Below are 23,835 nucleotides of genomic sequence, written 5' to 3'. Positions count from 1 at the left end.
TCCCTGGTAGGCTCCAACACCAGCTGTTCTAAGAATCCATCTAGGAGGCACTCCACAAACTCCCTTTCTTGGGGTCCAGTACCATCCTGATTCTTCCAGTTTACCTGCATGTTGAAATCCCCCATAACAACTGTAGTAATATCTTTGCGACAGGCCAATTTCAGCTCCTTATTCAACTTACACCCTACATCCAGACTACTGTTTGGGGGCCTGTAGATAACTCCCATGAGGGTCCTTCTACCCTGAGAATTTCTCAGCTCTATCCATACTGACTCTACATCTCCTGATTCTAGGTCCTCCCGCGCAAGGGACTGAATATCATTCCTTACCAACAGGGCCACCCCACCCCCTCTGCCTGTCAGTCTGTCCTTACGATAGCACGTATAGCCTTGAATACTCATTTCCCAGGCCCTATCCACTTGAAGCCACATCTCTGTTATCTTCACAACATCGTAACTGCCAATTTCCAAATGAGCCTCAAGCTCATCCATCTTATTTCTAATGCTTTGTGCATTCATATATAATATTTTTAATTTGTTACTGCCCTCACCCTTCCTCTCAATCCCTATTTCACTCAACCTTATGGCATGATCCCTTTTTGAATTTTCTGCCTCATTGATACAGTTGTCTTTTGTTGACTTCCCTTGTTCGAACTTTCCCTTCAATTTCCTTCTTAAACTTCCAGTTTGTCCCCTCCCCCCCATTTAGTTTTAACGCAGCTGTGTTGCAATGGCAAACCTGCCTGCCAGAATGCTAGTCCCCCACCTATTAAGGTACAACCCGTCCCTCTTGTATATTTTATCCTAACCGCAAAACATACCCCAGTGATCCAAGAATTTAAATCCTTGCTTCCTGCACCAGTTCCCCAGCCACACATTCAAGTCCATTATCTCCCTGTTCCTGGCCTCTCCAGCCCGAGGAACTGGAAGCAAACTGGAGATAACCACCCTGGATGTCCTGCTTTTCAGCTTTCTTCCAAGTTCTCTGGAGTCCTGCTGTAGAATGTCCCTCCTCTTCTTCCTGACATCATTTGTACCGACATGTACCACCACCTCTGGCTCTTCACCTTCGCCCTTGAGGATTTCCTGCATTCTGTCTGCGATGTCCTTAATCCTGGCACCAGGAAGGCAACACAACATCGTCAAATCCCGCCTGTTGCCACAGAAACCCCGTTCAGTTCCTCTCTCTATGGAGTCCCCTATTACCCCGGCTCTGTGTGATGTCTGACTCCTCAGCTCTGCCTCCATGCCAACTTTTGATTGGCAGATCTGACCGCCTCGCGGACTGGCAGTGTCGCCTGTCTCTACTGTTTCCAAAAAATTCAACCTGTTCCTGACAGGTACATCCACTGGGGTCTCTTGCACTTGTCTTCTCTCTGCCTTCCTCATCGTCTTCTCCCTTCTGGTATGGTTGGTGTAATAACCTCGCTGAAAGTCCTGTCCAGAAAGATCTCGTTCTCTCGGATGAGCCTGAGGTCATCGAGTTCTTTCATCAGTGCTGCAATATGCTCTATCAGAAGCTGAACGTGTGCATACTTTCCAGTTATATGAGCCAGATACACCAGAGTCCTTGACCTCCCACATCATGCACATAGCACACTGAATCAGCTTGGCAGTCATGTCTTCACCCTCTTCAACTGTGGCATAATCATTTCACTCAAGCTCCTACAGAATTACAGAATTCTTTGAATGTGGTACAAAGCCAAATGGGGTCAAAAAAGCTTCAGGTTGAATATGCAATCTGGCCTGAGTTGGCTAATCTCAATCTGGACAAGAAATTTAGAATAGAGAGAATCAGATTTGACAGTCCTGCAGTCTCAAATCATATCGTCCCAGAAGGGAAACATAGTTTTTGTATGAGATTTAAAATGGAAATACTTAATCATGGGACTAACAGAGTTTCTGATCAGAGTATTTTATGCTTCATTTTATCAGTCTGCACTGTTTCATGAGCACCTCAGCCTTTGTGGAAACATACCAGAAATAATACAGAAATGTTGACTGATCCTGAATGATGCAAGCAGGTGTTTTTGTGCTCACCTGTAGGATGTGGGCATCACTGGAATTTATTTTCTGTCCCTGGTTGTCCTTGAGAAGGTAGTGGTGAGCTGCATTCTTGAATTGCTGCAGTCCATGTGCTGTAGGTCGACCCACAATACCATTAGGGAGGAAATTCCAGGGTTGTGACCCAGCGACATTGAAAGAATGGTGATATATTTCCAAGTCAGGATGGTGAGTGGCTTAGAGGAGAACTTGCAGTTGGTGGTGATCCCATGTATCTGCTGTCGTCTTTCTTGATGGTAGTGGCCATGGGTTGGAAGCTACTGTCTGAGGACCTTTAGCGAATTTCTGCAGTGTATCCTGTCAGTCATACACACTGCTGCATCTGAATGTCAGTGGTGGAGGGAATGGATGTTTGTGGATATGGTGCCAATCAAGTGGGCTGCTTTGTACTGGATGGTGTCAGGTTTCTTGAGTACTATTGGAGCTGGACACATCCAAACAAGCTTTTGTATAAATGAATTTTCCATACAGAATTATTAAATAATTTAGAATACAACAGTGATGACTAACTGATATCCTTCCATTTCTGTAGCTATTTTATGGGAATGTGGATACTGACACTCCAGTTCTGAATGAATTTCCAGAAACCGTTGTTGCTCGCTTCATCCGAATTAATCCACAAAGCTGGAATGGAAGTCTGTGCATGAGAATGGAGGTACTCGGCTGTCCAGTGTCAGGTAATAATTTTCTCACAGGCAAAGACAATATCATGTGTGCACTGCAGCATTTTGGCATGTGTGATGCATGTATGTGTTATTCCTATGTGTTCTACAAAACACATATTGCATGGCTGTCTTTACTGTGTGTACTACATATTAAACAGAATACACAGATAAATGTTTACTCTGTACTGTCTTCAAGACAGCTGATATGTGGTTGCTGAGCCGATTGTTTACCAGATTCCTGCATGCATCCTTCTGGAATCAGTGGATTCCGCAGCAGATTGCATGCTGCTGGAGAGTTTCAACTGATTGGTGCAATGCTGAGCAGTCTGTGAGACTTGATGCTTGAATTTTGATTTTGTTTGCTCGGAACTGGCTGTTGAGTTCTTGAGAAATCTCCTCTTGGTTGCAGTAACTGGCTCCATTTCACTGACAGAAGCCTCAAAGTCATCATTATTCTGATTTTACTGCATGTATAGATGAAGTGCAGAGTGAGATGGTGTTGCACAGATGATCCCACTTCTGATGCCACACTCTGGCTTCGTGCATTGTTTTCTGAAGATATCATAATGAAGAAATTGAGGAACAACTGAGTATAGTCTCTTGAAGACAAAGATAGGAACCATTACAAGTATAAGAACAAAGCAAGGACAACAGCTGCAAGCCAAAGAAAGGCTGAACAGCTCACAGTTCAATAACCTCTAAGAACAGCTCACAATTCAGCTGCTTCACAGGAATATTGTGCATCTGCTGGCATGACAGAAAGCTGAATTTGGGGGTCCAGCACGTTTGCTCTCTTGATCAGCAGCGACTCTGTTGGATCAGTCACATCAACCAAAAAGGATGACGGCCATGACCTCAAAGAGCCAATCAACACAAGACCAAGAGATTACCCTTATCCACAATACAGGGATTTTGCAAGAGAAATCTCAAATTAACAGCGATCCAAGTTGATGCATGGGAAATTGAACTGACTGGAGAGCCTGGAGACAAGTAGTCAAGAAGGGAAAAGCAGAGGACAAAAGAAATGAACAGATGGCAGCAAAGAAAGCCAGCAGGAAGGAATAAAAATCAACGAGGAGAAAGTGAGGACTGCAGATGCTGGAGGGCTCCTGATGAAGGGCTCTTGCCTGAAACATCTATTCTCCTGCTCCTTGGATGCTGCCTGACCTGCTGTGCTTTTCCAGCACCACAATCTCGACAGGAATAAAAATCAGTCAACCTCAAGCCAGTTTTATCAATTGTGAAGAAGGGACTGCCACTCATAAATTGGCATCCACAGTCACAACAAAAGTGCTCAATCCACAAATGACACACAGCCTGGGCACAGTCCATTGTTTCTCAAAATAGATGGATGCCCAAATTCAGTCACTATCCTGTAAAATTTGAATGATAAACATGTCAATGTTAATTCTGAGAGCTGAAGGAGTCATTTGGAAGTGCTGGTGTCAGCAGTTAATAATTTCCACTGAATTGAAGTTCGAAATGCGAGACCATGGCAAATGCACATTTATTATGAAAGTAAGATTTTATCTTTCAAAGTGTTCCAACCCAGTGACTGTACTGCTAGTTTAGACTCTTCAAATGATCTGTCTCCATATCCACAGGGATCTTGATCAGTATACGAGGAAGAACGAAATGGAATAGTATGCAATTGGGGTTAGGTGAGCAACATCTAACCCGGTGCATAAATGCCCACATAGACCCAGATGGACCAATGGGTCTGTTTCTGTGCAACAGATCTGAAGTTGATGTCTCTGTTTCAGTAGCAATTCCAAGATCACAGGACAACAGCTTTGACTGAACTATTTGTGAGCTGGCTGCCTGCAGTAAGCGATCGTAAGTCCAAAAGATGGCAGAGCAAAAGTAGGCCATTGGGTCTTTTGATTCTGCTCCATCACTCGATTTCATGGCTGACAACAGATAGATTCAATTTCACTGTCCCACCTTTCCCCAGAAGCCTTGATTCCCTTAGAAATGAAAAAGCTATCTATTGCAACCCTGAATATAGTTAACAACCCAGTCTCAATAGTACCTTGTGGTAAAGAATCCCAAGACTCCCTAACCTCTGAGAAAAGACATTATCCTTATCTCTGTCTTAAATGGTGACTGCTCACTCAGAGATTATGCCCTTGAGCCCTAGGTAGTCCCACAAGGGTAAATAATTCACTGCAGCGACCTTGTCAAGACTCCTTAGAATGTTGTATGTTTCAATAAGGTCTCCTCACAACTTCAAAGAGTAGAAACTCAACTAGTGTCTCGATTACTTTTTCTCTTGTGATAACTGTTATGTTTATTTTTATCCCTCCTTTTGCCCCTTGATTACTCTGTACTTTGGGGATAGAATGATTGTCTTCTACCATGAAGACCAAGGGCCATTTCCTGGTTTCCCATTAATATTTTCTCAGCCTCATTCTCTCAGGGGTGTATGGATTTCAGCTCTCTCATTTTCATATATTTTTACAAGCTCTTCTTCTGTTGTTATATTACTGGCCAGTTTGCCCTCATGAGTGCTTTATGGCAGAAGTCATACAATTACAGTAAGCCAGGAAGCATGTTTGTCCAATTCCCATTCAAACATCGCTCCTTTCAAACCAAAGAAAATAAACTGGGAGTTACAAAGTTAGACCTCAAATTTACCTGGACCGTCTCAGACTCCTCCCTCCCCTTCCTAGACCTCTCCATTTCTACCTCGGGAGACCGAATCAACACGGACATTTACGATAAACCGACCGACTCCCACAGTTACCTAGCCAACACCTCCTCCCACCCTGCCCCCTGTAAAAACGCTATCCCATATTCCCAATTCCTTCGCCTCCGCCGCATTTGCTCCCAGGAGGACTAGTTCCAATACCGAACAATCCAGATGGCTTCCTTCTTCAAAGACCACAATTTCCCCCAGACATGGTTGACGATATTCTCCACCATATCTCCTCCACTTCCTGCTCCTCCACCCTTGAGCCCCGCCCCTCCAATCGCCACCAGGACAGAACCCCACTGGTCCTCACCTACCACCCCACCAACTTCCATATACATCGTATCATCCTTCGTCATTTCCGCCACCTCCAAACAACAGACCCCACCACCAAGAATATATTTCCCTCCCTTCCCGTATCGGCGTTCCGAAAAGACCACTCCCTCAGTGACTCCCTCGTCAGGTCCACACCCCCCACCAACCCAACCTCCACTCATGGCACCTTCCCCTGCAACCGCAAGAAATGCTCAACTTGCATCCACACCTCCCCTCTTACTTCCCTCCAAGGCCCCAAGGAATCCTTCCATATCCTCCACAAATTCACCTGCACCTCCACACACATCATTTACTGCATCCGCTGCGGCCTCCTCTATATTGGGGAGACAGGCTGCCTACTTGCAGAACGTTTCAGAGAACACCTCTGGGACACCCGGACCAACCAACCCAGCCCATGGCTCAACACTTCAACTCCCCCTCCCACTCCACCAAGGACATGCAGGTCCTTGGACTCCTCCATCGCCAGACCATAGCAACACGATGGCTGGAGGAAGAGTGCCTCATCTTCCGCCTAGGAACCCTCCAACCACAAGGGATGAACTCAGATTTCTCCAGTTTCCTCATTTCCCCTCCCACCTTGTCTCAGTTCCAACCCTCGAACTCAGCACCACCTTCCTAACCTGCAATCTTGTTCCTGACCTCTCCGTGCCCACCCCCATTCCGGCCTATCACCCTCACCTTAACCTGCTTCCACCTATCGCATTTCCAACGCCCCTCCCCCAAGTCCCTCCTCCCTACCTTTTATCTTAGCCTGCTTTGGTACACTTTCCTCATTCCTGAAGAAGGGCTCATGCCCGAAACGTCGATTCTCCTGCTCCTTGGATGCTGCCTGACCTGCTGCGCTTTTCTAGCAACACATTTTCAGCAGTGACTCAAGTTATCCAATATGGAAACAATTATATTTATGCATCAGCAAAACTGCTCCTTATTCCATTGTCTGTCTTTTGTTCATCACCTTACACATGTATCATGCATGTAGGTTGTCAGTTTTTCCTCCAGCATCTGCTGGTAGGAATTATATACTCTGTAAATCTGTTTCAAAATATTCTTAGTTAATTGTTCTGATATACACTATTGTCTTGGACAATCCCTTACCTTGAGATGCATTACCTGTGTGTAGCAATGCAATTCTTTTCTGTATATTTGACTGTGGCATCAAGTTTCATTTTTGGGTCGAAGGTCAGACCTTTACTGTATCAGTGTTCATTTGTTCGTGGCTTAGAAAAAAAATGAAGCCTTTTTGCCATATTTAGAATTATTTGTCCAAGTTCTCAAATTGCTTCTGCTGAGATGTGTGACTTTCTCAGGTGCACCTGAAATTCCAGATCATAGAATCCCTAAAGTGTGGAAACAGGTCATTCGGCCCAACAAGTACACACCAACCGTCCAAAGAATAACCCACCCATACTCATTCCCTTAGGCTATTACTTTCCATTTACCCCTGACTAATGCACCTAACCTACGTATCCCTGACACTACAGGCAATCTAACCTGCACATCTTTGAATTGTGGGAGGAAACTGGAGAACCCGGAGGAAACCCACTCTTCAGTCCTAGCTATGTTTTCATTGCAAAGGGCTTTCAGACTAATGTGACCTTTCAGGCTAAGAATCATTCCATCACAGAGCCTCTACTCAGGTCCATGAAGCTCATAATGTTGAAGTCAACATCAGTATTTGACTGGGGTTTTGTATTTGTTTGATGCTGTCATTCTGCTGTCTTCATTGTAATAGCTCTAAACCATTTTCCACCTTGAGAATTAATTTGCCAACCTGTTCAATAGATTGAAATGTGCCAATCTTTGCTTGACATCTCTTCCGTACTTAGACCTGAGTTGTCGGACCATCTGTCCAACATCTCAAAAGCAGTTATCACGGTTGGCTTTATGAATTTCCTTCTTCCAATCTAAACATTTGTGAGCAAAGTGTTTAACTTATGAAAATAAAAAATACTGTTTTCTCTCTGCTAGACCTGCTTTGTCTAGGTTTTGCACTATGACCTCTGCAACTTGTATTTCCACCTTGAACTTTCTCCTGTCCACTTTGTGGAAACTTGTTGGTTTTCACCATACTATTGCACTTGAATAGTTGAAGCTATTTTTCAAAATAGTGCAGAGTTGCGGGCTGCTATCCTTATTGTAGACAAACTGGCCAGTTCTCCCAGGTGTGGTGTAGCTATTGACTTAAAAACTCAGAGATCATCTGAGTTTATAACTTCTTTGAGTCAAATTCTGTTCCCTCAACTGCCACGCTTTACTGCTCCTCGGATGCCGACTGAACTGCTGTGCTCTTCCAGCACCACTAAGCCAGAGCCACGCTATCATAGTCAGGCCGTAAAAGCATGAGATAATTCTATCCTTGATGAGATCATACTTTAGATGCCTGATTTCACATGATTCTGCAAGCTGTATTAATGTAGTCAATAGGCTCTTGAATGTTGAATACATACTGTTTAAATGTGACATTCAGTTTTGGTTCAAAGCATGCATTCAAGTTTTTCAATGTTTCTACCATCTTTTCTTCAGAGAAATTTCAGATGAAATATGCTTCATCACTTTCAGCTATACACTTTCAATTTCAACTGGCATCAAGAGGAAAATTTGTCACTATTGTGTTTTACTCAGCTTTCAGCTGGAGCTGTTTTCTTGGTTCATTTTGTGGGGCTTCTAGCAACTTTCAACAGCTCTGAATGTTCACGTGTTCTTTAGTTGCTCTGCTTGTGTACAGGGTCAATGTCAGCTCTACCCTGACACCATGTTACTAGCTTACAGAACAACAGTCTTGTTTGCACTGTGTCCTCAGTCAACAACTTGTTCGACAGCTGCCTGCATAAGTGTCTCATGGCAGAGATCACATGACTACAGCAAGCCAGAAATCATATCAGTCCAATTTTCATCCAAAGAGCAACCTCTTGGGGAATGTACTGCATTTGAACACACTTCTTTTAATCTCATCCTTATATCTTCCAGTGTTAATTTCCCACCTTTTCCTCACATTACAAATGTCCCAACCAACAAAACAACTTTCTCCATTTTGCTGCTCAGTATATTTTTGAAATGTTGTAATTCAGATTTGGTTGTACAAATTGCAGTTATCATTGCACAATTGAAAACTATAACATTTGCTATGCCTATCTCCCAGATTCCAATCAATATGAACCCAATGAACTGAGTCCAGAAGAAGGTCTTGATTTCAGGCATCATAACTACAAGGATATGCGACAGGTATGGCCAATGCAGTTTGTAGCAGCTCAAGGCATGTTCAGTCGTACTGTAGTTCATAGTCAACAGCAGCTCATTTTGAACAGTGAATTTCAGTTCTCAAGGGAAGCATTGAAAACAAACCATTCTACTTCTTGCTTACATGCATTGCCAGATAACTGTCCAAATATTGAATTGTCTGTGTCCTCTATTTGCTTCCTGCTTTCCTCCTCAATTTTCTGTACTCCTTAATTTGCCAGCAAGTGTTCACAAGAATTCCTGCATGACTCTGCTTAATCAGTTAAACATTGCAGATAAATTGTGTTGGACAGTATGTGTGCTCCTTTGGAGAGAAACAAAATTGTTCACCAGATCATGGTTGCATATTTTGAACTGGTCCAGTAATATTAGCGGTTAGGGAAATATAAAGGCATTTTATATGTTTTTAAGAGCAAGTCAAAACCATTGGGATACTTTGAGGTGATTGAGTAGTCTTACAGTACAATTTGATTTGGTTCATGTCACACTACAGGTGACCCCAATGCATGATACACGCTGTCTCTTGCATACACACGCACACACTGCTACAGACTCATACACTGACGTGGACCCTCTCTCATACACTCATATGCTTACACATACACACCCTCTCACAGACTTCTACCTTTACATTCACATTCACACACACACCCACAGACATTCACTCATACCCCCCACCACCCCCACAAGCACATATATAAGTTTGTGGGATGAATTTGTACTTGCAGAAGTACATTTTATTTTGCTCAAAAACTGCATGAATCCATGTAAGATTCTGTAATTCCCTCCTTTAGAAATAGAATCAGTCTAAACATTGGGTCACAGACAGCCTCACACAGGGCACCTCCTACTTTCAGTGCATCATCTGAGCTGACATGGCACCTATTGTTAAAGTTCACTTGAGAATGTAACTTTTTAAAAAAAAGTTCTGGGATTTACACATGAAAGAACTGAAACCGACATGCTGATTCTAAAAGATGAGACACGTAATAGACAATCCAGGTCTTTTTCAATATATAATTTTAGTTGCATAATATTTTAAACTTTTGCTACAAATTCTGTGTCTTCCGCTCTTATACTCCACAAGCAGCTGAAGAAGGAGCAGCACCTCAAAAGCTAGTGCTTCCAAATAAACCTGCTGGTTTACAATGTGGTGTTGTGTGATTTTTAACATAGTACAATTTGAGATACTGTGGCCAAGGAAACATTACTGATGTAATGTAGCATAATTTGGTAATGTCATATTGGATGCTTATCTTCTGGTTTTTGCTTGATAGTTTTCCAAAGTCACTGGAAATTTGATGCTGTGTGATCTTCTCTCGTTCTTTACTTAGTCATGGGATAAAATAAGTCAGTCAGTCATGCACAATACAGAATGCGGTTTGATGAAAACTGAGCTAAGAATTGTGAATTTTTGTTCCACTCATTCATCCTCCAACTTTGACACTGATCTCCGCTTTTAGTGCATAATTATTTAATCAGTGAAAATACTTAACACTTGAATTGTCTCTTAGCTGATGAAGGTTGTGAATGAACAATGCCCAAATATTACGAAGATTTACAACATTGGGAGAAGTTCCCAAGGACTGAAGATCTATGCCATGGAATTATCGGATAACCCAGGAGAGCATGAACCTGGTAAGTGTCCTCAGTATGCCTATTATAAGTTAAATGGGTGTAAACTGGGCAAGGACTTTTTAGTGTGATGAATATCAAACAAAAGTCCTCCAAAAATTTACTGTTCAATTCACATACAAAGAGTAGCCATTTGAGAAGAAAGCAGTAATTTACTGAAAAGGGAAAATATTGCAAAATTCTGCAATATAGAGGGATCTGGATCTCACGGCATGTAAATCTCAAAAGACTAGCATGCAGACACAGCAAGTGATGAAGGAAAAAAAGGATTGTTATTTGGTTGAATAGAAAAGTAGGAAAGTTTTGCTCTAGTTGCGCAGGGTGTTGAAGTAAGATCTGAAAAACTGTTCAGTCTTGGTTTTTTACCATGAGAAAGGATATATTTTCAGAGAAAACCCACTTGACTGATTGAGGATGAACGGGTTATTTTGTGAGGAATAGTTGGGCAGATTTGGCCTGTTATCATTTGCAGTTAGGAAAATGTGAGGTGATCTTACTGAAATGTATAACATCCTCATGGGATTTGAGAGTGGCACGGATGCTCAGAAGATTTTCCACTTGGAGAAACACAAGAACTAAGGTACAACATTTAAAAATAAGGGATCGTTGAGTTAAGGTGGAGCCGAGGAGGATATCTTTCTCTGAGGATCAATGTCTTTGGAACCTCTAACACAGACTGCTATGCAGGTTGGCTCATAGAGTATTAGTTTGGCTGAGTTTGGTAGATGTTTGAACAGGATTAAATTGGATGAGATTCCCTTCATAATGGAAACAGGCCCTTCAGCCCAACAAGTCCACACCAACCCTCCAAAGAGTAGCCCACCCAGACCCATTCCCCCACCCTACATATACCCCTGACTTATGTGCCTAACACTACGGACAATGTAGCAAGGCCAATTCACCTGACCTGCATATCTTTGGACTGTGGGAGGAAACCGGAGTACCCGGAGGAAACCCACTCAGGCAATGGGGACAATGTGCAAACTCCACACAGACAGTTGCCAGAGGTGGGAATCGAACCCAGGTCCCTGGTGCTGTGAGGAAGCAGCACTAACCACTGAGCCACCATGCCACCCCATTGAGGGGAAAGTCGAGTCAGATGGCACAAAAAGATCAGCTATGATGTTAAAAAAATGAGGTTCGAGGGGGAAACTGTTCTATTCTTCTTGATAATTTGTATGCTTGTGTGTTTATTCTTTTGGAACTACTGTCTGGCAAATATTTTCACCACAGTCAAAGGAGTGAAAAGAATTGCATGCAGGATTATTTTGGAAGACTGACATTATTCTGGCTTATTTTCTCTGGAATTAACACTGTATTAGTGTTCACACTTGATAAATTAATGTTTTGCAGGGGAGCCTGAATTTCATTACACAGCTGGGATGCATGGGAATGAAGCATTAGGCCGGGAGTTACTACTGCTACTAATGCAATTCCTGTGTAAGGAATACATCTATGGAAATCCCCGGATCACACATATAATCGATAGCACAAGGATACACCTTGTACCCTCTCTCAATCCAGATGGTTATGAACTGGCTCATGAAATAGTAAGCAACTGATTGGAAATAACTGGTTGATGGGTCCTCACATGTAGAACTGACAATTGTACTATTGATTGCGACATCACGCCTGGATGAACTCAAGGAGTGAAGGGAGACTTTCATACTAAAGTACTGCAGATATTATATATCTCTCAGTAAAGAGAAGATCAGAAGTATTCAGCCAATCAGGTGATACCTACAGGGTATGGTCGAAGTTGAATGTTGTATTTCTCAGTAAATGTACAGCTTCAGACAGGGGTGTTATGTTATTTCCATGACTTCATGAGTAAAATTACAAATTAGCATCAATTTGTTGCAGTTTTTAATGAAATTGGATTGGCAGTATCCAAAATTGTGAATTAAATAAAGACTTTGATGCAAACCCATTCGTGATGAGTCGCTTAAGATTCAAAAAACAAGAATACAGAAAATAAATTTCTTTACTTATGCTGCAGGGGTCAGAACTCAGCAGCTGGGCGCTGGGGCACTGGACAGAAGAAGGACATGATCTCAGTGACAACTTTCCAGACCTCACCTCAATGGTCTGGAGCGCAAAAGACCAAACAAGAGGTTCACGAAAAGCCATCACTCACCACCTTCCGATACCAGAGGAATACCAAGCAGAAGAAAGCGCGGTGAGCAAGCAGCAGATATGTGGTGTTTTTATAGGAAGGGCTCAGGAGTTGATTCATCTGAATGCTCTTCATTTAGTCAACAACTCCGATGAAAAAAATGGGGCAAGAAATATCTGAAATAGTCTAGCTGAGCGCAGAAAATAATGGTTTGACCTGGATGAACTCAAGGAGTGAAGGGAGACTTTCATACTAAAGTATTGCAGATATTATATATCTCTCAGTAAAGAGATCAGAAGTATTCAGCCACGGTGGAACGGTACTCTCGTACCATATTCCAATTATCAGTACCGTAAAGTGCATGTAGTCTACACAAAAGTTAATAGGCAGACCAGCAGGTACCGGGATATTTGCATGCACAGGTCAAATATATGCAAGTAAATATTACGTAAATAAACATATACAGTATATATTTAGTTTCTATAGTTATCAACATTCAATTTAACGATTTGAAAATCACGTTGTGCAAATATATACTGGTGCACATGACATATGATGATGGAAGCAAAGCATTTGAATCAAAAAAATGCGCAAATCATGCCCTTTTAAGGCTCCATATGGGGTCAGGAAGAGAGCCCTGAAAAACTAGAGTTGACTTATCCACGAGATACATCAAAAATACCAGATGTTTTTACCAAAATAAGAGGTCAACTTATACATGATATCAACCTATACATGAGTATATACGGCACTTATTCCCACTTGGCTTGCAACAAGTATGTTATGCCATTTTCCCAGTTTTTCTGCTTGCTTCATATCTGCTCTGAGCATACCACAGACCACACACACTAGTATTTCCTTCCTCCTCAACTTGGATGCCCTCAATTGTATTTAGTCAACTTGCCTTCCATAAGAATTGTCCTCAACTACAGCCATCAATTTTGACATTGAAATATCTTCTGTTAATTGCACAAGCTCCCCTTTCAGTATTCAATTCACCATCAAGTTCGGCAATTTCAGTTTATGACCACTCCTTTGGTTATTTTCAAACAGCAGGTCTGCAGGTGCCATTTCACCAGACAGGATTTACCTTTTGTTTCTTTAAGTGCCCACGATCACCTCTTTTTGTCTTGCCCGGTTTCCCACTTGAAAATACAAGGAGAGGAAATTCTGAGCCAGATACTTAATCAGTCCAAGACTCTCATGTCTGAATATCCTGACGTCTTTGCAACAGAACCTCCCAGACAAAAACTGGCCTGATCAGTCACTCACATACCCACCAGAACTCTGCAAAACATTTCATGTGATAACGATGGTCATTTTCACATGAAGGAAAAATAAACCCAGTTATCATTGAACAACTCCTGCGTTTCACCCCATCACATACCTTTCATTCAGTTCAGCCCCAATGCTTTACCAACCTCTATATTTTCTTAAAATCTGTCATTTTGAATGTTATTCAATCCTGGGAAAATATCATCAAGCCTAAACCTAAACAATGTGTGTGCATCAATTGCTCTTCCTTTCCATGGACCTACTGAGTATTTCCAACATATAGTATTCTGTTTATATCTGAGTAAATCTTGAGGTAATCTAGGAGTGGGAGAATGTGAGGACTGCAGATGCTGGAGATCAGAGCTGAAAATGTGTTGCTGGAAAAGCGTAGCAGGTCAGGCAGCATCCAAGGAGCAGGAGAATCAACGGTTCGGGCATGAGCCCTTCGATTCTCCGTAATCTCAGAGTGACTGACATCAAATAATGAGATGAGAAAAGACAGCCTCTTGAATTGATGCAGGGAGACTGTCAACAGATATGTTGACTGCGAAACAAAAATTTAGTTTCACACTGTTACAGCACAAATTTTAGAATCAATCTTGACAATTAGTCTTTTTTTCAGGTTGCGATGGAAACACGTGCTATCATAACATGGTTAGAAAAAATCCCTTTTGTCCTTGGCGCCAATTTCCTTGGAGGGGAACAAGTGGTGACTTTCCCATACAACCTGGGCAAACCTCAAGAGGAGGAGGAGGAGGAGGAAGAGGTGAGGCGAAGGCAACAGAGCAGAGACGATTATGAGGAAGATGAAGGCGAAAAGATACGTTACATGGAAACACCAGATGATGCAATATTCCAATGGCTGGCTATTTCTTATGCTTCTGCACATCTTACTATGACAGAAACATATCGAGGCAAATGTCACACTGATGATTTTACCAATGGCTTTGGAATCATCAATGGGGGTGCATGGCAGTCAGCTGTTGGCAGTAAGTATGAATTATAGCACAATGCACCATACAGGAATATAGTCCACAATATCAGAGGCAGAGATGTGGAATTTAAGCACAAATGAGCTGTAAGCACTGGTCTGTGGACTGTGAAGATTCCTTTACCAGAGAATCAAGAGGGTACACCTTGCATAAACAGGAAGAATATGCAAATATGATTTATTGCATGTAAATTAAGTTGCACTGACAGCAAAACTACAAGTTTATTGCCAAGTAAACAAGCTCTTCTAACAGAAATCACTATTCTCGAAGCAGCACATAAAATTACTTACAATCATATCCACATCATCTTGCCAATAATAAATTGTAATTCTTGGCCAGAATTGTCAAACCTACAGGTTACTGAAAGGATTTGAGTTGCTAATTGATAATTAGGAGGGATGGATGTCGCCAGGATTTGCACTGCTGTTTGAGAAACTGAAACTTAAGTGGCAAAAAGATGTTGCCCTCTGTCGTAAGCCTGAGATCTCAAAGAGAAAAACATACTCCAGTAAAATAAGGTGACTGAATTTTTACAAAATAGTTAAGCATCATTTCTAAACACATTCAGGTGGGGGCTATGGAAAGGAAGTTTCTTAATTTCGGATTATTTATTGAAACAAAGTATATTTTAATATTTCCAAAATGAATATTTGATAAAAATTTGGAAAAGCTAATGGAATTTTCAAAGAGTTGAATATTTCTTGGACCTTGTATTGCATTCTTCCTTTGGCACATTAACATATGTTATAAATAGCAGTTGCCTTTGCCATTACGTCTAGCAGCTTTAGAATCACTCTATTGTACATTTATAATGCACCAACCCGAGTCAATGGGAAGTCCAATCCAGGGCTTTACTACGAAACTTGAGCGCAGAACTTTATGATAGGAGAGGCTTTTTAGAACTCTTGTTAAACTAAGGCCCCAAATGTTTACTTCGGTGAACACAGAATATCATATTGCATGATTTTGAAGAACAGCAAGTAATTACTCCTGATATCCTGATCAATGTATCCCTCAACCAAATCCTTCGTTTGGTGTGGGCAAACAATGAGCCACATTTCATGAAGTACAGCAGTGACTGCACTGTCGAGCGCTTTCTCAAATCTGATCATCATGAACAACACATTTCTGCAGAATTATACATTTTCAAAGTTATACACAGTTCAAAGCAGGTAAAAACGACAACTGCAGATGCTGGAAACCAGATTCTGGATTAGTGGTGCTGGAAAAGCACAGCAGTTCAGGGAGCATCCGAGGAGCAGTAAAAGCGACGTTTCGGGCAAAAGCCCTGCATCAGGAATACAGGCAGAGTGCCTGAAGGGTGGATTTTGATCTCTCCACCCTTCAGGCACTCTGCCTGTATTCCTGGAGGGCTTTTGCCTGAAACGTCGATTTTACTGCTCCTTGGATGCTGCCTGAATTGCTGTGCTTTTCCAACACCACTAGTCCAGAACATAGTTCAAAGCAGACTACAACAAATGATCGCTCTTTACTTTGTTAGTTTTAAGCTGACAGGCTGCAACAATCTCCGAAGGAAGATAACAGGTTTGGCCTCATGGTGCTGCACACTGTCGGAGTGATGACAAACTTGCCCTCTGGTGGTTACGAGTGTTGCCATTAAATAAATTTAACAAACCAGAAACCATTTCGAAATGGATATAGATCCACAGGACAAAACCAGGATCAAACTGGCAATCTTCCTTACAGGAGCTATCATTGAGTCAGAGTTACACAGCATAGAACAGACCCTTTGGTCCAACTAGTCTACACTGACCAAGTTTCCTAAATTAATCTAGTCCCACATGCCTGCATTTTGCCAATATCCCTCTGAACCTTTCCCATTCATATACGTATCCAAATGTCTTTTCAATGTTGTCACTGAACCTGCATCTACCACTTCCTCCAGCAGTTCATTCAACACAGGAATCACCGTTTGAAAACGTTGCTCCTCTTTTAAATCTTTCATCTGTCACCTTAAAACTTTTCCCCCTAGTTTTGAACCAACCCATCCTATAGAAAAGACCTTTACTATTTACTTCATCTATGCCCCTCATGATTTTATCAACCTCTATAGGGTCATCCCTCAACCTCCGACCGTCCAGTGAAACTTTCCATTCCTCTCAACATCCTGGTACAGCTTTTCTGAACCCTTAATATTCTTCCTTGCTAAGGGAAGGCCAGAACTATGCACAGTACTGCACAAGTGACCTCACCATTCCATACAACCTCAACATGACATCCCAACCCCTGTATTCAATAGTCTGAGCAATAAAGGCAAGCACGCTCTATGCTTTCTTCACCACCCTGCCTACCTGTCAGAGCCCACACGGAGTGGGGAAATATGCCACCACTGTTAAAAAGTAGTTAGTTGGGTCTGTGTTAATTGATTGATTGGGTTGTGGATGTTTTGAAGTAAAAGAAGTTGGTTTGCAAAGGGAGGGAATTTGTATCAACCATAAAAAGCCAATAAGCATATGTAACACAGATAACTGCTTCAATCAATGGATTATGAGTAATATAAAAGAAAACATCAGTATGTGATCATGTTGAAACAGTCAGAAGAAGCTGAACAGGGTCAGTGTTGAAAGGATACTTCCAATTGCAGAGGAGACAAGAACGTGCAGGCCATTTCAAAGTAAGGGGCCTCCCATTTAAGAATAACATGAGCAAGAATTTGTCTGTCAGCTAACCTTTAATCTTTGAAATCCTTGACCTCAGAAGAATAGAAGCTGGGTCACTGAAGAAATTCAAGACTTATTTAGACAGATTTTCAATCAACACGATTGTCAAGGGTTTTACAGAAGGTAGGGAGGAAGGTGAAGTGAAAACCCCAGCCTGATTTGCCTTTGTCTTATTGACTGGTACAGCTGGTATTTCATATGTTATTCCATTTAAGAATGTTGTCTGGTCAGTGACACAGTTTGTGAAAAGATTTAATGTTTCTGGATAAAAAAATATCTTGAAAAGAGGTATGTTTAAGTGAGAGTGCTCTTACAAGATGTCTTCTCATCCATAGCCATGAATGATTTCACCTATCTGCACACGAACTGCTTCCAGGTCTCCATTTATGTCGGGTGTGACAAATTCCCTCACGAGAGTCAATTGGCAAAGGAATGGGAGAACAACCAGGAGGCACTGCTCTTTTTTATGGAACAGGTATTGAAGGAACACACAAACTGTGCGATTACGAAGACTAATATTTACCTCCAAAGTCATGAATGAAAAATTGAGGGCAGCAGGCAGCATCTATGGAAAATAAAGGGAACATAGAATGATTGAAAGTTTGGGTCACTTACCAAAAAAAAAAGAGGAAAAGAGGAAGAGATAATTTTCAGAAGGATAAAAATATCTAATGTAAAATTCAATCGTAGTTTCAGAAATCATCAAAGATGCTTGTCTGCAGACATTCATGCCCAATTAAAATTAAAGGACAAAGAGGAAACTACAATTACCAGAAAAACAAGCCACAACTTAAATATACACAAACTAATTTATTATTGAGAATTATTATATACTCCAAGCAATATTATTTTATGTGTAAGAAAACAACTGGAGCATTCAAAAAGGCTCAAGTTCTGATTCAGAAGGCAATGAGCACAAGCAAAATTTTTTAATGGCCCAATAATACAGCATGGGTTGTTTACTGGCTTCATCTTGTGAATAAATTATAAGAACATTTTGAAAACCAGGAATGATTTTGCCAAATATTTTGAAGACAAAGATCTTTTGTTCATATTATTTCATTTCAGGTCCATCGTGGCATCAAAGGATTTGTTCGAGACTTGGAAGGAAATGCAATTGCAAATGCAACAGTGTCAACAGAAGGGATAAACCATGACGTACTGACAGGTAATACAATTCCATCTGCAGAATTGCAACTGGTGCAATTTATCTGCACTTCTTATGTTTGCCAAAATAAAGAGAAAGGCTCACTGCATCAGACATCAAGCCTATAAAAAAATAGAGACAATTCATAAATGTTGAGAAAGTGCTACGAGATTTAAATTTGAGAAGCATGTTGGAGGTAAGGAAGAATAAGGCAGTTAAGATCTTAGAGAAGAGTAAGTTGCAGAAGAAGACAAAATTGCCCATTGTATCAAGTAGTCCTGCAGTCAGTGACGTGGTATTGTGTACGTTCAGACAATCTCTGACACTTTTGTGTTTGAATGGAGATGTAGATTAAAAGTGAGACAGATTGATCAATTTGAGGCTCAGGTGGAGGTTCAAGAGTTGGGGACAAAACATGGATAAATTAAGAAAGATTAAGAAGATGCCATATATAGGACCTCCAACATCCAAACAAGATAGGTCAGGAGTATTTTGTTTGTATAACTAAGTTCGGATAATGGACTGTTTGGATAACGGATAGCGGAACTTGAGATCTTGTTCGGATCATCTGAAATTGGAATTGATGTTCGGATAACTGAGGCTGTGCAGAACAAATGGTGAATAGAAAATAAGGGAACATAATCTTATTATGATAGCTTAGTTGTTCAAGAATGAAAATGGTGGACGCACACAAAATGAAGAACCATGAAATTACTTTTCCTCAAAAGGCTTTGGATATAGGCAAATGGAGCGATCGACATGAAGAGTAGATTGATGAGAAGTGTATGGATGGAGGAATATGTAGGAACAGAAAAAGCGAGGCCCAGATCAGCAGTGATCCAACTGATCTGCAAAAAAAGACTCAAGTTGAAATGCCAACTCATCCTCCAGTAAAAATCAAGTTGGAAATGAAAGGTGAATCCACAATCTTGCAGAAGATAACATCTGTGTCCACAAGGGAGACCTGCTTCAAGTCTCATCCTGCAAAGGAACAGGAATCAACTCGAGCACACTAGAATTCTCTGCTTAAACTCCTGCCCTTATCTGAACTCATTAAACTGCAGTTTGCAGATTTAGGATTTGAGCATCACTGGCAAAGTGAACATTTATTGCTCATTCTTAGTTGCCCTGGAGGGTGGTGGTGAGCTTGCCTTCTGAATTGTGGTCTACATGATGATGCACCTACACTGCTGTTCGAGAGGATGTTCCAAGATTCGAACACAGCTCCAGAACAAGAACCAAAAGTCCTGGTGTGTGGTTTCAAGGGGAATTTCTGGATGGTGGTATTCCCATGCACATGGAGACCTAATTCTGCTGCTTGTAATGGTTAGAGATTTGGAAGTTGCTGAGCTGCTACAGCTCATCTTAAAAATGGTACATAATGAAGCTACTCTATGCTGGCAGTAAGGGGAGTGAACATTCAAAGTAATGGATGGTGGCTTGTGTTATGTTGTCCTGATTGCTGGTAATCTGGAACCTTTTGAGGGAGGGGCACTGGACCCAAAACATCAACTCAGATGCTGCCAGAACTGCTGAGCTTTTCTGGTTTTGTGTCTCATTTAGAGCATCTGCAATTCTTTCATTTTTTTTTTAAAAAGAACATTGTTGGACATTGACTGAGGGAGCATGCTTTACTTGATATGGCTGACTTGGGGCTTTTGGAAAGTAGAGGCTGTTGTTGCTATCGAATTCCTCAACCCTAAATCTCATAACCACTATTTTTATGGACTACATAACAAATGTGATAAATTTTTGAGGAATGCTGAGAATAAAGTGAGGAAGGCTCATAGGATCAAGGCAACTCATCAGAACAAAATTTTACATATAAGTCAGAACTTAACTTGCTGTGTTGCACATTTCACATTCATAAACTGGTAACGGTTCATTAAACTTGGTTAGTACTTGCATAAAAACAAATAACCAGGTGTGATAAACATTTGCAGGTATTTGTATGATTTCATCTTTTTATTTCTTCTAGCAACTGATGGGGACTACTGGCGAATATTGAACCCTGGTGACTATCGCATCACTGTGAAAGCAGAGGGTTATGCACCTAGTACTCGAGTATGTCATGTGGGATACGAGAATGAGGCCACCGAGTGCAACTTTAATTTACGCAAATCCAACTGGCACAGGATTCAGCAAATCATGGAAGAATTTGGACGCAAGCCCATCAATGTGCTGTTGACCCGGGGAAGAAGAGTAAAGAAGATCCGGAAGATTCGGGTGCGTGCTGGACACCGGAAACAACACCAAAACCAGACGCAGACTTCAAAATAGAGCATCTATTCCCTTGCACATCATGTGGATAAACAGTCTTTGTGTTATAAGACAGAGGCTCTGTGATGCATAAACACCTGCTTGTAGAAATCAGTCACCATAACAGTGAGAACAAGATTATGAATTACTGTCCATTAAGTTTCATTAGAGTTTGTATCATACCTAAAACCTAAGTTTTAGTGCAAACAGATTTCATCTGATGAAGATCCTAACAAATTAATGCGAACTTAATCTGAACTACAAACTATTAGCCCAGAACCAACGATGTAATGATACTGATGTAATGTTTTCTGGCTTGCTTGGAGGGATGTATTTAAAGAGTACGTTCACAGCTATAGTCCAACATCGCTCCAAACAGATAGAGAGTGTTATCTGGGTCGACAGACCACATTTTCGGTGCAATCCAATGGCTCCCAACATTAGAACCAAAACACACCCATACAAACAACTGCTCAGGAGAGGGACATTAGAACCACAGCCTCCATTAGCTTCCCTTGCTCATAATCATGTATTTCAAGTTTGTGTCCCAGAAAGATTACTCCACAAGAATATATAATTGTTCCTGAAACAAAACTAACCTGATACAGTATTTGAAATCAATTTACTTGATGCAACAGTTCTATTGAAGACAAATCTTAAAAACCCCATGCCCAACCCTTACAAACTTCATGACCGAACTGAAACCATACAAGGCTCCACAAAGTTTCAAAGCACCGACTTCACATGGGAAGCCAAAACTTAAAACCCATGGACCTCAGGCACAACAAGGGTTATTGCTTCAGATTCAAGCTAGAGTCACATGGTTCGATTTAAAAAATAGAGTTGAATTATCAACACATGAAATAACAAATTGGCTTTGGAGACGAGTTAAGTCAGAGTTAAATAACGAGAAAGCTTTCATTCACATATCTCTAAAATGGATACTCATTTCAAGAGCAACCCACAGATCACTGCTGAATAGTCTTGCCCCTTTGTTGTACTCAGCAGACTGGGATATCGTTAACAAAATGCTTGTTATGTGGATATTGAATCATAACACACTTGCTTCTAAAACATTGAGCAGATGAACAAAATAGAACTGGCACTCCCACAGCAGCAAACACACGTGTAGACATTTCAGTCTTCTCTGGTAAACAGCTTCCAAGGTGCTTATTCTAACCACGCATTATCATCCCTCTGATATGAAACTCTACATCACCAAATCATTCATGATCTTTGCAAAGATACGTGATCAATCGTTGTTTCAATAAACAGAACAATCTATTTAATAAAATTTTAGATTCTACTACTATGACAAATGCAGAAATTATCTTCAGGATATCACAGCAGCTGTGACTGTACTAAGGTGAAACACAGAAAACTCCAGAATCAAGTTCTACATTTGATTAAAAAAAATGCATGTAAGTTTTCATCTAAATGTACACTACTTGCAATCTGGCCTGTTCAGTGACTTGCAAATTTCAACAATGCATCTTCAACAACAAACTTTTACTGGTTTTTAAAAAGCAAATGTTTAGAGTTGTGTTGATTGATTTGACGCTGAACCAGTCAACATGAAAGTTTAAGAGTGGTGTTCAACTTCACTTTGGGATTTTTGGTGGAAAGATTTTGTTTGAGACAGCTCTATTTAATATTGCAATTAGATTTGTTTTGTTGTGCTAATGTTATAGAGAACATTTATTTTAAAAATATTGGAAAAGCAATATTCTAAAGGATTGTTCTGCCCTTTCAATGAAGAGTTCCTTTATGTCTTAAAGTTTCTCAACCTATTTTTGCAGAATAAACAACAGCAAACAATTAACTCATTTTAATTGTAGTTGAACGGTGATGACTGTCCTCCTCAAACATTTCTCAAACAGAAGTGTTCAAACAAAGAGCAGAACAGTGTTAGGCACAACCTTACCACTTTTCATCCAAGATACACTGGCCATCAGCACAATAGCCAAAAATGACTACGTTGATTAGAAAATAAATCTAAAATTTCACCATCTGCAGATTGTCTTGGATTTAAACAGAAAGCATTACTGAATCATACAGACACCCAATAGATCTCACGTTGTGTCACAAATCACACTAAAGCCAAGTAAAATAATGGACTTCTCAAACTAGTAAAACCAAAGGAACAGTTCTTATTTACTTGTCTTTGACAATCCAGTGAAGGAGAAACTTGTTCCCACTCAAACTACAGCTCAATTAACTTCAGATTGATGGGGTCAGATCCAGATCGCAGACTGCAGGATTAATTTCAAGACCATTCAGCACACCATTTAATATATACTTCTGGCTGCTCTATTCGGAAACCAATTTCTTTGCAGCTGAACCTGGAGCTTTCAGAGTCAGTCTCAGAGTGTTTCTTTCACAAATCATTAAATCAGTTGTTACTTAAGTCTCATCAGTGTTTTCTGCAAATTACACTAGGTTTCCTCATAGAATAAAATAGGATCAGTGTCAGAAAACCAGGTGTAATGAGATGGTTATTATTTCATATTGATGGCAACTTAAAGAGGATGATGGCCTTTCACAATTAGCTTATGGATAATTGGCCTTGTCAGCTTTCCTTTATTTAAATTGCAAAACCTGGAGACAGTCGAGAAGTTCCTTGTCTCTGCGATTGCCTAAGGTTGGACAACAATACGTATTCAAACTCCAAGTGTTTAGCAAAGAACTTTTCCGAAAAGGTTCAAATTCTTAACAATCTGGAAGCTTGATACCGTCA

At 40.9% G+C, this 23,835-nt stretch overlaps 1 protein-coding gene across 2 annotated transcripts in view; it reads left to right on the top strand.

Annotated features, from left to right (window-relative positions):
- The window catches only part of LOC122543101 (inactive carboxypeptidase-like protein X2), an 81,052-nt gene extending 58,128 nt beyond the window's left edge, over positions 1–22,924 (top strand). For both annotated transcript variants that reach the window (XM_043681355.1, XM_043681354.1), the window contains 9 exons: positions 2,596–2,740; positions 8,896–8,978; positions 10,508–10,631; positions 11,982–12,178; positions 12,628–12,807; positions 14,642–15,008; positions 18,028–18,167; positions 18,761–18,860; positions 20,818–22,924. In XM_043681355.1, coding sequence (XP_043537290.1) covers positions 2,596–2,740; positions 8,896–8,978; positions 10,508–10,631; positions 11,982–12,178; positions 12,628–12,807; positions 14,642–15,008; positions 18,028–18,167; positions 18,761–18,860; positions 20,818–21,119 — 1,638 coding nt within the window. In that variant the 3' untranslated portion in view covers positions 21,120–22,924. The remainder of the gene's footprint in view (positions 1–2,595; positions 2,741–8,895; positions 8,979–10,507; positions 10,632–11,981; positions 12,179–12,627; positions 12,808–14,641; positions 15,009–18,027; positions 18,168–18,760; positions 18,861–20,817) is intronic.
- Positions 22,925–23,835: the final 911 nt, after the last annotated feature.

Source organism: Chiloscyllium plagiosum, chromosome 42, assembly GCF_004010195.1.
Source record: "Chiloscyllium plagiosum isolate BGI_BamShark_2017 chromosome 42, ASM401019v2, whole genome shotgun sequence".
Classification (NCBI taxonomy): domain Eukaryota; kingdom Metazoa; phylum Chordata; class Chondrichthyes; order Orectolobiformes; family Hemiscylliidae; genus Chiloscyllium; species Chiloscyllium plagiosum.
The sequence above is the reverse complement of the archived record's forward strand: the minus strand, read 5'-3'. Positions and strand labels throughout refer to the sequence as shown.